The sequence below is a fragment of the Taeniopygia guttata genome, chromosome 3, assembly GCF_048771995.1.
Source record: "Taeniopygia guttata chromosome 3, bTaeGut7.mat, whole genome shotgun sequence".
Classification (NCBI taxonomy): Eukaryota; Metazoa; Chordata; class Aves; order Passeriformes; family Estrildidae; genus Taeniopygia; species Taeniopygia guttata.
The window spans coordinates 21,888,310-21,901,769 of NC_133027.1; the positions used below are offsets into that span (position 1 = coordinate 21,888,310).

At 38.7% G+C, this 13,460-nt stretch overlaps 1 protein-coding gene across 6 annotated transcripts in view; it reads right to left on the reverse strand.

Moving 5' to 3' along the window:
* ERICH1 (glutamate rich 1) overlaps positions 1-13,460 on the reverse strand; it is an 88,365-nt gene that overhangs the window by 66,472 nt on the left and 8,433 nt on the right. For 4 of the 6 annotated variants that reach the window (XR_012054879.1, XM_072926420.1, XM_030267271.4 and 1 more), the window contains exon 2: positions 5,821-6,015. Coding sequence is in view for 5 of the 6 variants with exons in the window: in XM_072926420.1 (XP_072782521.1) it covers positions 5,821-6,015 (195 nt within the window). In the remaining variant the exon portion in view is untranslated. Of the gene's footprint in view, positions 1-5,820; positions 6,016-6,304; positions 6,446-13,460 lie in introns of those variants that run through there. The other 2 variants (XM_072926421.1, XM_072926422.1) reach the window with 2 other exon arrangements.

The following is a 13,460-nucleotide window of genomic DNA, read 5'->3' on the forward strand; positions in this document are numbered from 1 at the left end:
TTTTTTTCCCTTCTCCCCTAAACCCCAGATTTCTACATTCCTCTAAAGCACATAGCTTGTAAAAAAAAAGCACTGGCTTGTAAAACTGGCTGGGGACCATTTTTACCACAGCCATCAGGGGCTGGTATCTTCAGTCAAATACTCTACTCCTGGATACATCTGTCCCATTTGCACAGCATAATAGCACTGTAATATACCATGCAATGAGAGAATTTTTAAACCCTTGAGAAAAAACACTGTAAGAGTGTGTGACAACACTTTATTGTATAATAATTATAATCTCCATTGCTCTTTAGCTTATTCACAATAGACAGCTTTTCAAAATAATTAACTAAAGCAAACCCGAATTGTTTAACAAGTTTCTAAATTTGTTTATTGCATTAAGTACTGCTAGAATTTAATTTCTCAACTATAAGCACTTCATCAATTTGATCAACTAAAAGGCAGGGCAGCTCATGCATATTTTTTAGACAAATTTTGTCTTCTAGGCATTTCTGTCACAAGCTTAAGTTTTCTAAAGTAAAATGGCTGCAGGAAGACAGGATTTGTATGAGGAAGGACACAGGTCTGGTGTCCTAGGGATGATTTAAATGCAGTACACTGTTAGCATCAATAACTTCAGTGGAACAAATAGGGAGAACACAAAATAATCACACAGTTGTACTGAATTTTGACATGAATTCCTCACATATGATAACAGTGCTGGGATAGGTCACATTTGATAAGACATTCACATTTTTATTTAATGAATAAACAGTAAATTGTATTTTGTCCATTTATATAGCATAACATGGATTCCAGCGTTTTTAGAAAACTAAGACCTATTACTAGCAATAGCTAAGTAACATTCCTCACTATTTCTTACTTAAATAAATGAAGGAGAAGGAAAGTTTTAGTTATCTCCACAAGATCCAAAACTCTGGCTAGGCTCTGCATTTGAAATTCCTTTTTCAGAATTACAGAAAAAGAAAAAATCAAAAGTGGCACAGCATGATTTATACTGACATATATTTAACTTGAATGCAATTATCCTTCTTCAGCAACTCTGAAATTTTCATTTTTATAAGGAAGATGCTAAATACTGATCCGTAAATTCCAAGTCTTATAAAAAGTAGTTATAATTCTGACCAAGAAAAAGGTCAAAGACTAAGGAGGTCATTTCCTCAAACTAGGAAAGGCTGAGGGAGCAGAGCCTGTTCAGAACAGATGATGGAGAGGGGACCTCATCAATGTGTGTAAGTATCTAAAGCATGGTATGTCAAGAGAACAACTACAAGCAACAGGACAAGAGGCAGTGGGCAAAAACTGATGTACTGGAAGTTCCACCTGAACATGAGGAAGAACTTCTTTACTGTGTGGGTGACTGAGAACTGGAACAGATTGCCCAGAGATGTTGTGAAATCCTGTGCCATGTGCTCTAGGATGACCCTGCTTGAGCAGGGAGGTTGGATCAGATGACTCACTATGGTCCCTTCCAACCTGACCCATTCTGTGTTTCTGTGAAAAAGTCAATTCTACAACTAGCAAATCCCTATTTAGAAGCACGCATGTCGCTTTTGAATATATACTACAAAGCTATTAGAAATAATTACCGAGGTTTTAAAATATCAACAAAAAAGTAAAGAAATCACAGAACTGCAGACCTCACAAGAAACATTTTTAATTATATTAATTTCTGTTGCAAGTAGATCTGGCCCTAACAAAGGTCAAAAACTAACAAAACCAATTCTCGAGACAGAATTTAGCCAAAGCCCATAACCACCTGAACAATTTATATTTTGAAATGCTCAGTCTTTTGCCAGATAGATTTTTTTGTGATACAGCAAGGTGTAAAGCATTTTTAAGACAGCATAGTCACAAAATATCCTTTGTTTAGGGAAAATTTCTCTTATTTCAGGCACTTTCAACTCTCCACTTGCTCTCTTTTAATGCTTTGCCTTCCATAAGAATCAGGTTCATTACCTATGTGGAACTTTTAAATGGTTTAAGATAATAAAGATGGTAATCTTGAGCTCCTTTAATTTTATGCTTAAGTAGGAAAAAAAACCCTTTTATTATGTCTTTTGAAATTAAGAACTATAGCTCTTGCAATGGGTGAATCAAGTTCTTCGAGGGGGGAAATATTTAGAAAGTCTTTTCTAATTGTTCTGGGGGATAGGAATCCCTACTTTGGTCACATTAATTTTCTTACTAAGTATTTTGGTACAAAAGAGAAAAAAAGTCTGATTTAGGACAACTATAATCCAAAGGGAAGGTATATCTTACTATCTATGCCCTAGAACTAAAACTCTGCACACAGGCAAGTGCTTTGTTTTGGTTTGGATTTGTTATTTATTTGGTTGGTAGGCCTTTTGGTTGGCTGTTTTTTTGGGGGGATCTTTTGTAGTTTTGGGGTGGTTTTTTTTGGTTTTTTTTTTTCTTTTTTTTTTTTGTATGTGTGTGTAGTTATTTTGTTTTGATTTTAAAAAATCCATATTTTCTCTCTTCAAGCAAAGTGATAGGACTACTCTTCTTCTTTGGGGTCCAGAAGAAGCATAACACCTCCACATGTTTTCTCCATGCCTAACAGAACTACCACCTTCCTGAAGGAAACACAAATACCATTCGAAAGGCCTCTCTACAGTTACAAAGGACCGTGTCCCTCAGAATTTGCCTTCCACCTCCAGTTATTCTGGGTCTTATGGCAAGCTTTGGTTCCAGAACTATGTGAGGAGCTTTATGGGATAACCTTTTCTGATACCAAATTATTAATTATCCAAAATTAAATGAGGGCAAATCATTAACATAGATCCTGATGTTCCATCTTCTTAAGCATCTTGAACTTGAATCTGGTCTCAAAAAAGGCATGTAAATGCAAATATTTACAGGTTATAAAAGTATGATCATAAAAGCCTGCATCTGGAAGGACAATAGAGACATGCCCATAAAATTTCAAGGCAATGCTGCAAACTGCATTCCAATAAAGATCAGGAACTCGCAGGTGGACGGTGGTGGTGGTTTAGCTCAGACAAATTGCTTATGGTATTTTCATAATCTGAGAGTAACTGTTAAAGGACATTGTGATGAGTTTTACAGTAAAATCTGTTATTTAATGCTAGAAAATACTTAATACTAAGTTTATTTTAAAAGAAATCCTCAACATTTTATTGACATTAGATCATTTTTAGTGGTATTCAGTAGGACTGAAATAATAAACTTTCAAACTAGGAAAGAGTTAGTATCTACAAAAAACAAATCCCTTATTTTCCACCGTTTCTTTCAATTAGCCATCTTTGACTATTGCTACTTAAATCATCAGCTGTCTTGTAGTTATGCCCATAATCTTTGGTCTGTAAGTAAGAAGTCACTTAAAATGGTTTATGATCAAAAAATTCCACCAATGCTTTTATATTTTCCTTCACCAAAACCACAGAGTTTATAGGTTAAACCTTCTACCTATCTCTAAACATGTACTTTCAGCGTCCAATGGGATAAAATCACCACATGTAAATGCAGGAGCTTGCTAAATTTAAATAAAATCACAATCAGAAAAGAATGGTTGTGTGTTGGTTTCCCAGATGGGTAATTGATTTATCTTTTTTTCTTATGAGTTTAACTCATCAAAGCTTTTTTTTTAAATACTTATATTGAATTTGAAACAAGGCAGAACCCTTTCTGTACTACTGTGGCATTTGCATGCTTCCAACAGAAAACAAACTCAGTCATAGTCTGCTGTTAATTTCAAAAACAGCCTTGGTGCTCTGCTGTGAAAATCCTAAATATAAACCTGTTCTTTTTACTCCATGTTCCCTATCCCATAAGCTGTATTTTCCCTGTATTAGGATTCTGAATAAAAAGCCTTCATAAGAATAATATTCTATTCATTAGAAGAATATTGCAATAGGACTCAGGTATAAACAAATCACAGGAGTAATAAATCACAAGGTAAAATAAATTCTCCCCCTCACTTCCCATTTCAGTGTGAGTTTTGCCCTGATTTATAAGGAATGGTATAGATTCACCAAAAACAAAGACAGTTTTAGCTTAAGAAATTACTCCGCAGTTGGGTATAATTAGCACACTTTTATCATAGAGCAAATAAATAGCCTGTTACTTATTTTGAAAGGACCATTAGTTACCAGTGCTATGACATATTGTTGTACAGAATAAGTTTAATGCTTTATCAACCTTTTGAAAATATGCTTTTCATTACTGACTACACAAAAGAAGTACCAGAAGTACTAATCTTGAAAACCAAATTGAGTATAAAACATATAGAACTACAGAAGTTGAAATTTCCATGCAACCTTGTATTACAATAATGGTGTGCTGGTTTTGGCCGGGGTAGTGTTAATTTTCTTCCCAGTGGCTGGTACCAGGGCTGCTTTCTGGATTTGTGCTCAGCACAGGGCTGATAACACAGTGATGTTTTTGTTACTGCTGAGCAGGGCTTGCACAGAGCCAAGGCCTTTCCTCCTTTTTGTACTGCCACGCTGGTGAGGAAGTTGGGCGTGAGTGGAAGGAGACACAGAAGGGACAGGTGACCCAAACTGACTGAAGGGGTATTTCAGACCAAGTGATGCATACAGTGACACACACACTTGACCTCAGACCTGCCTTGTCACTATTAACTTGCCCAGTGTCACTGGACTGTTGGTTGAACCTAGTTACTGTGAACAGACATTCTGCTCTCTCTGCCAGGCACTGTGGGACTGCTTCCACAGGGATGACACAGCTCCTGTGCCTACCTTGTCCCAGCTAGCCTTCCTTCACCTTCCCTTTGCTGCTCTCCTAGACACATCTGAGCTCAGTCAGGCATCCTGCCACATTTGCTTAGTTTTTTGCACATCAAAATAAGTCATTCTTATGCTTTGAGAGGTTATTCTCGAACCGGCTCTTCAGATCTCCTTTCAATTCAGACCAATCCTCTCATTAATCCTACCAAGCAGATCCCTGAACAAGACAAACATCTGTTATTATGTAGCCCATAATACTAATCATTCTGCTCACTTCTTTCCAGACATTACTCTCCTTTGCCAGACCACATCCACAACCAGTTCTTCCCTGTGAGCAAGTGCGGATAGCTGACCATCTCCTCCAGAGAAAACTTTTTATACTCTTGTGAAACATACCTTTCTATTTCAAGCCAGTTTAACAGCCTTATAGTTATGGCAAAATCTGGTTTTAGATAAATACAAAGCAATTCAAACTCATTTTATACTTGTGGACAGAGCCTTTTACCCACAAGCAATATATTAGCTACCTCATTTTCCAGCTCCACCTCTTGGCACACCATTCACATTCTACAACTTATTTGAAAAAAAAAAAAGACTTTTACTCACTTGTTCAAATATTCATGTGCCATGTTCACTGCATAAACACACACAACATAACGCTCTTTTCCAATAAACTAACATAGTCTCTAAATTAATATTTGCCTTCTGATGGATCTGCTTTCCCCATGGGATTTCTGTTGCATCACAAGGGCAGGATCATGTATTCCCACCAATCTCCATCTGCATTTCTAACAGCTGAGCAGAGCTACACCAGTAGAAATAATTTTATTACTATTTAAGAGACATTACATCAAAGACAGTTACAACTTACACTGAACTTTCATATTTACTACTGCTAAATGCTGTATCCAAGCATATACACCAAGACTATTTCTTGACTTCCACAGAACCTCAAGTGTTCCAGGTATTAAGTACCACTAGCCCTAGTGCTCAAATTCATCTGTTGTTATCAATACATGAAAAAAAAACAACATACTATACTGTTCTGAAATAAAGCAGCTATATTTAAAAGCATATTATCAGAAAAATGACAATACAGTCTTACCTTGAAATGATTCACAGGGTGTAGTAGTCGATGTGCTAGCATCTGCTGATGAAATCTGAATATTATCCAAATTCTTTTCTTGAGATTTTGATCCAAGATTTTCAAGAACGACCTCCTCTTCTCTACTTGAGGTCTGAACAAGAGAAGATGATGAAGTTTCACCATAGAGTCTTTTCAGTAATTTCGCCAAGAACACTGCAGGGTAAGAAAACTTTTCTTAATAGGAAGAAATACAGTGTTTTAAAAATAAGACTTCGGAAACCCCAACAACTAATTCATATGTTTCCCTCATATTCCATGGAAGTCTGTTTTGAGTAGTCTCCACCTCTCACAGGTGAAACTGAAAATAAATATATTTAAGTTCAAAACTTGAATCAGAAAAACAGCTTTAAAACACCAGAGTTCACTAGCAAGGTTACATTTAAAGTCCTCAATTTGACTACATTTTGGCAATAAATTAACAGTACATTAACAGACTACATACACATTAGTTTTTAGAACAAGATTCTTTCTATGCAAGTGTCACAAGGCTGCTCAAAATGCAGGTCTCTTCTGGCACAGAGACACCGCAATTGAATTACTCATTAAAATCAGTAAGCTACAACAATTTAATCACACAGAAAAATCAGAAGTAGACAGCAGCAGAAACACATGGTAACCAGTTATTTCTCCAGAATTATCAGTATTCTTATACGCCTCTTCTTCTTATGGGCCCATTTCTGACGACACCAACAATCTGCTATGAGTTAGTCAAATGCAAGTATCATTTGATTAAAGAAATAAATGCCAATAATCTACTTATTAACAAAACCATTATCTTTTTAATATATACATGTATACTTCAAGAACTTAAAAAAACATACTAAAGTATAAATTATTACTAGAAGTTTTTATCTATTGCAAAGCAACATCTCTAGTTTCATGAATTCTATGCAGTCAAGGGGATATGGCGGTATGTAGGGGTGGGAAAAAAGACATCTGGGGAAAAATGTTATCTATACTGCAACCTCAGATTTAATACACATTCTGTGGACACTGCACAAGCAACCTGCTGCAGATTCATAACAAAATAATTCTGCCAAGAGAAAAGAATTTAAATTGTTGTAAGAAAATGCATCCCACTGCAGCTTAGCAGAAAAACATTTTATCATCACATAATTTGTCAGCAAATTACTTCACAACTGAAAAAAATAAACCTTCAACCTTGAACCACCAGTCCTTGATAGCCAAACTGTACCTCCAGTGCACCTTGGCAGCTATGCTTTCCCATGTAAATGCTTAACTACCTGAGAGAATGGTTTGCTATGGGCTATGATTACAGTTTCCAGATAGACAGGCATGAACAAGTGACTGTGTGTTTCTGTAAAGTTCCCTTGCTGGGTTAGTCTACAGCTAGAAAGACAAAAATCCACAATTACTCTCCTCAGCTAAAGAAAGTAGAGGGAAATAACCAGTGTAATGAGACACCGTTAACTGCCTTTTCCAGATATCTGACTCTTAAGCAAGTTATCCAAGAGGTTTATCCTGATTCCTTTCCCCAAGTGCTGCTACTAACACTACAGCATTTTAATAAACTACAGTATAGCCATTACTAAATGTCATGTTTAATGCCAATAGGCAGCCCAGCTGCTTGCTCACTTTCCCCCACATGGAATGGGGGAAAGAATCAGAAAGATAGGAATGAGACCATTCATGGGTTGAGGTAAAGACAGTTTAATAGGTAAAGCAAAAGTCATGCACACAAGCAAGGCATAGAATTCATTCATCACTTCTCATGGGCAGGCAGTGTTCAGTCATCCCCAGGAAAGCAGGGCTCCATCACATACAATATTGACTTGGGAAGACAAACGTGCCCCACTTCCTCCTTCTCCTCCCAGCTCTGCATGCTGAGTATGACACCATAGTGTGGGATACCCCTTGGGTCAGCTGGGGTGAGTTGTCCCAGCTGTGTCCCCTCCCAATTCCTTGTGCACTCCCAGTCTCCTCGCTGGTAGGGCAGGGTGAGGAGAAAAGACCTTGACTCCATATAAGCATTGCTCAGCAATAACAAAAATATGCCTGAGTCATCAACACTATTTTCACCACAAATACAGAAAACACATCACCACAGGAGCTGTTATGTTATGAAAACTAACTTTAGCACATCCATAACCAGTACACAGATTAACATTCAAGCACTTGTACTGAGGGAACTATTCTTCCAAAGCAAATGATCATTGACCTACTGATAAATCTAAATATGCAAATATAACTCCAAATCTGCTGAGAAGAGCAGCCTCCTCATAACCACACTGGATTTTATGCTCCCCACCTTGAAATCTGATCTCCCTAGTCATCTCCCCTCCAAATTACATCACGTTTTCCTTTCCATTTTTAAAATTGAGGGACTATATTCATACAAACAATAGCATTTAATTCAGAAAGCAAGATGAGACCTGCTGTGATACATTCATTCCTTCTAATTCCCATGGGGAGCTCTCCCTATCTTTAATACCTTTGCTTGAGAAAGCAAGCTGATAGAATGCCTGCCTTGGAGGGTATAAATACTGAGGAGGTTATTCTTTGATAAAAATCTCTTTTGCTCAGAAAGAAGTATCTAGATCAGGAACAGTGATAGATTCATGAAAGCAACATCCACTCAGCTGGCGTTTTCAGCAGACGCTGGAAGAAGCAGCAAGGTGTGGAGTGAGGGAGCTCTTTACTGCCTGCAAAGTTTTCACATTTGTATCAGAGCATCTCAGCAATGACACAGGTCATCTCTTAAGATAACTAGTAATTTCCAAAAATCATAACAAAATAGAAGTGAGCAGTGTTGACACTTAGATATTACAAGGTTCTCATTTGAAATCTGATATATTTCAAGCCTTCTGAAGACAGCAGGAAGCAATGAATCCCAGCAGTTCACCTTCCTCAGGTGAAAGAAGAATCAAAGAATCAGGTGAGTTGGGAGGGACCCACAAGGATCACTGAGTCCAACTCCTGTCCCCGCACAGCACCATCCTCGAGAGTCACATCATGTGCCCAAAGCTTTGTCTAAATGATTCTTGAGCTCTGTCAGACTTGGTGCTGTGACCACTTCCCTGGGGAGCCTGTTCTAGTGCCAAACACCCTTTGGGTGAAGATATACTTTTACTGATATCCAACCTAAACCTCCCTCAACACAACTTCAGGCCATTCCCTCGGGTCCTGTCACTGGTCACCACAGAGAAGAGATCAGGGTCTGTCCCTTCTCTTCCCCTCACAAGGAAGCTGTAACTGCAATGAAGTCCCCCGTCAGCCTTCTCCAGGCTGAACAGACCAAGTGCCCTCAGCTACTCCTTGCACAGCTTCTCCTCAAGGCCTTTCACCATCTTTGTAGGTCTCTTTTGGATGCTCTCTAATAGCTTAATATCTTTCTTATATTGTGGGTCCGAAACTGCCCCCAGCACTAAAGGTGAAGCTGTCCCAGTGCAGAGCAGAGCAGGACAGAAGCAGAAAATCACAGAATCACAGAATAATGAGGTTGGAAGAGACCTCTAAGATCATCAAGTCCAACCTATGCCCTAACACCTCAACTAGACTATAGCACCAAGTGCCATGTCCAGTCTTTTTTTAAACACATCCAGAGATGGTGATTCTACCACCTCCCTGAGAAGACAATTCCAGTACCTTATTATTCTTTTGGTGAACGATTTTTTCCTAATATCCAACCTATACCTTCCCTGACGCAGCTTGAGACTGTGTCCTCTTGTTCTGTCAGTTGCTTCCCAGTGGAAGAGACCGATCCCCACCTGTCTACAACCTCCCTTCAGGGACAATCCCCTCCCTTGCCCGCTGGCCACACTGGGCCTGATGCCCCCCAGGACAGGCTTGGCCCTCCTGGCTGCCAGGGCACTGTTGGCTCATGTTCAACTTGTCACTGACCAGGACCCCAAAGTCCCTTTCCATGGCAGTGCTTTCTAGAATCTCACTCCCCAGTCTGTCTGTACAGTCAGGGTTGCCCCATGCCAGGTGCAGAATCCAGCACTTGTTAAACTTCCTGGTGATTGCTCAGCCCTGTTGAGGTCTCTCTACAGGGCCTCCCTGTCCTAGAGGGAGTCAGCAGCTCCTCCCAGTTTTGTATTGTCTGAAGATTTGGTTAATATCCCTAGAATCACCAGAGAGTGCTGAAAAAACGGACTGCATTATTTTGAGGTATTCGGAATCCTAAGGATATTCTATTCTGAATAAAAAATAAAAATCTGCCTGCAGCCTTCACCTTTTGAACAAAGTGGTCCTCTTTTGAACAAAGAAATTAGACTCTGAGGAATACCCATTCTGCTATCCTCAGCAGCTTTGCATGCTCCAAAGCAGCACTCTGCTTTGCAATTATCAGTCTCAGAACTGAGCTACCAAAACATTTTTCAGATGACAAAGGAAGCTCTTTCCAGAGGGTTTTATCACTGCAATTATTTGAAAAAAGGTATTGTGTGATATCCATAAGCATTGGCTCAATCACAGGAGAATGGTCTTGCTGATGTTATAGAGCAGTTCTTGCCCTTGAAAATCTCTCATAAATCTGATGTCTCTGGTAGTATTCAGCATCAGATATCAGTCCATTTGGCAAGTACTTCTCAAACCCTTAAAAATAACTACCCCTTAACAGAAAATTAGCAATAAAGGAAATTCAAGCAAAAGTATATACTACCAAAAATGTATCTTACCTATTAGAGTTTCAAAATGCAGTAAGACTTACTCTCACCATAGTCATAGCATAATCAAGTTAAAAACCATACGGTTATTTCTTGACCATGTCTTCCTGACAACAAAATTGATGAAGAAACTGTACAGGTTCATGTAGTCTTTTGATTCTGATTAAGTGTTTTATTTAATTTTAAAAGAAAAAGAAATCACTTTTCAGCTGAAAACATGCAGCACTATTAAAATATTCCTACTGTGAGATGAGCTGAAGAAACACTGTAACACTTAACTTTCCAGGAATTCCTCAGTGACAAAAAGCAGTCATTATTTTCAGACATGAGAACAAGCTGAAAAAGGTACCGAACAAGTTCCATTGCTAATTCTTGACAATTCATGTCTGGAAAGAGTGAAGTACAAATACATCAGAAAACTGAAAAAGTACCCCGTGTCTACAGTTTGACATCACATAAGGAAAGCGAAGTGTAACTCTAAGTAATACAACGGAGAACACATGCTGACTACTGATACAAATTGTGAACATCCATGACCTTTCTACTACTAATTTTGCAAGAAGAATAAGGAGCCTACTTCAAATAAATGCATTTTTGATGCCTATGTATTAAATTGAGACCTTGACTGAATTCATATTACATACATAAGCAGACTATCCACAAACACACTGAAATAGCACTGCAGATTTATGAACATTCTGGGATTGGCAACAGGACTTAGCATGACTTAAAACTCCATTAGGACTACAGACTGTAACAAAAGCATGCTGGAGAACAAAACAAATTAAGTTCTGAACAACATCAGAAATGTTCCTGTGCAGCAACAGCTTCCTCAAAAACACATCTGCGAAGAATGCTTGCCACATACTTTTGGCTACTTGTCATCCATACTGTAAGTACCCCCACCACATTTCTCATTTGGTTGCCTCCTGCCTACTTAGGTGGAAGCTGGGCAGTAAAAACAAAGTGAAGCAGCATTGGGAGCACTGAACTCTGTGAAGCTTGCAAGTTGCCCTACTTGGTCTCTGTCTCTCCTACAAACAGAAGCTTTCCAAAAATGGAAGAATCAGGAACTTCTTCTGAAACCATCCCATGTGCAAAATGTGCTAATATGCTATTTCTGCTACAGCAGAAGGAAAGCTAGTACAGCAGAATGGAAAAGGATGGAAAGAGCAGACAGAATGATAATCTTCATGCATAACATATGGACAAGGCTTCATTAAAATGTTCAGTTCATCTCTGTTAGTGAAGAATTACTCTCCAATATTCAAATGGATTTAAATCCCTGAAGTTTTTTGGTGGTTTTTTTTGGTTTTTTTTTTTTTTGTTGTTTTTTTGTTTTTTTTTATCATGCAAGTACCACATCTCCTATGAAGGGCAGAATGGGACAGTTACTTTAAAACATGATCATAAAAATCACAGAACTGTTAAGGCTGGAAGGGATCTCGAGACACCACCCAGTCTAATCCCAGAGCTCAGAATAGGATCAACTAGAGCAAACTGCGGAGGGCCTTCCCTAGTAGGGTATAACAACCCCATTGCATGGATCATCTCCTCTTCCCTAATAATGGCTGGACACTCTTGACCAGAGATCTTCAAGGAATCACCCAAAAAAGAATGACTCTCGAAAAAGAGATGACTGTGTTTATCAGGACCCAGAGCAATGGAGTGTAAAAGCATTTTAAAAGACTGTTACAGACAGAAAATAGTAGCTAGACTGCTATTCTTACCAGCTAGCAGGTGGAAGACTGATGATAACCTCAGGCCAGGAGCTGCTCATTTCTTTAAGTCATGCCCCACAAAGCTTATTTTCCTTTAACCATACAGGATAGTTTGAGTTTCTGGATTATTTCTGAAGGAGTTGCTCAGCTGGCCAAACTGATGAACAATTACTTTGCTCTGTGTTTACTTGGCCTAGCACAGTGATTTTTGGGTCATGGCTCTGCAAACCTCACAAAGACAAAGGCATTCAGTTTGTATTTCAGCTACCAGGGCAAAATTCAGTCTGAAGTTTTACTGCCTGATGGCATGCAAGGTATCCTGTTTTGCATGCAGATTAGACACCGCTCCAGAGACCTCAATGTACACAAGATACCACTTCTGCCAATGAGCCTCTGAGTGCCCAAAATGTACTCAGTAGAGATGGTGGTGCACTGAGTACAGGCCCCTGTTACAGAAAATGGAAATGAATACACAGAACCTCCAAGGATAATTACATTTATTAACCTTGACCTAAACTTCCCAATACAAGCAAAAGACACACACACACACACACTGACCTCAGAAAAAACCAAAACCTCCAGTTATCAAGCCCCACAGCCAAAATGGCACGAGCAAAACAAAAAGGAATCAGCTGAAAGCTCAAAGACCCCAAACCATTGCTAGAAGTGGCAGAGACCAAAGGCTTGAATTAAGTCAAGAGAGCTTGTGTGTGTGCACAACATATTCTAGGTCTGAGGAAAATGAATAGCTATTTAGTCATTAACGTCAAAATCCTCTGAGCAGGGATCACTTAGCTGCAGAGAAGATTCCCAGATTTGGGATACCAATTCAGCAACTACCAAAAGATTAAAATCAAGGAAGAAAGAGAGTAATTAACCACTACAAAACATTCCATGGCAACTGAAGAAGGTATCATTTTCCCACTCCCCCTCAATTTTACCAAAAACATTCAAGCTATGCAGGGATATAAGAAAAAGAATGATGCAGTGACATGCAATTACATTCTGTGGAGCTTGACAGTTCAGATCAAAGTGTATCCAACATCTAATATGGGATGCTCCTGTTAAACTCAGGAGAAAGAAACAGAAAATGTGATTTTCTTGCTATCAGCAAGGTCAAAAGTATTGCCAAGAGTGACGTATTTCCATTTCACCATGGATAGCGCATGCAAACCAAAGGAAAGCACTGTAGCAGTATCAGGGGAATAACAAAATAGATCTTTCCAAGTGAGGGAAAAAAATAGTGAAA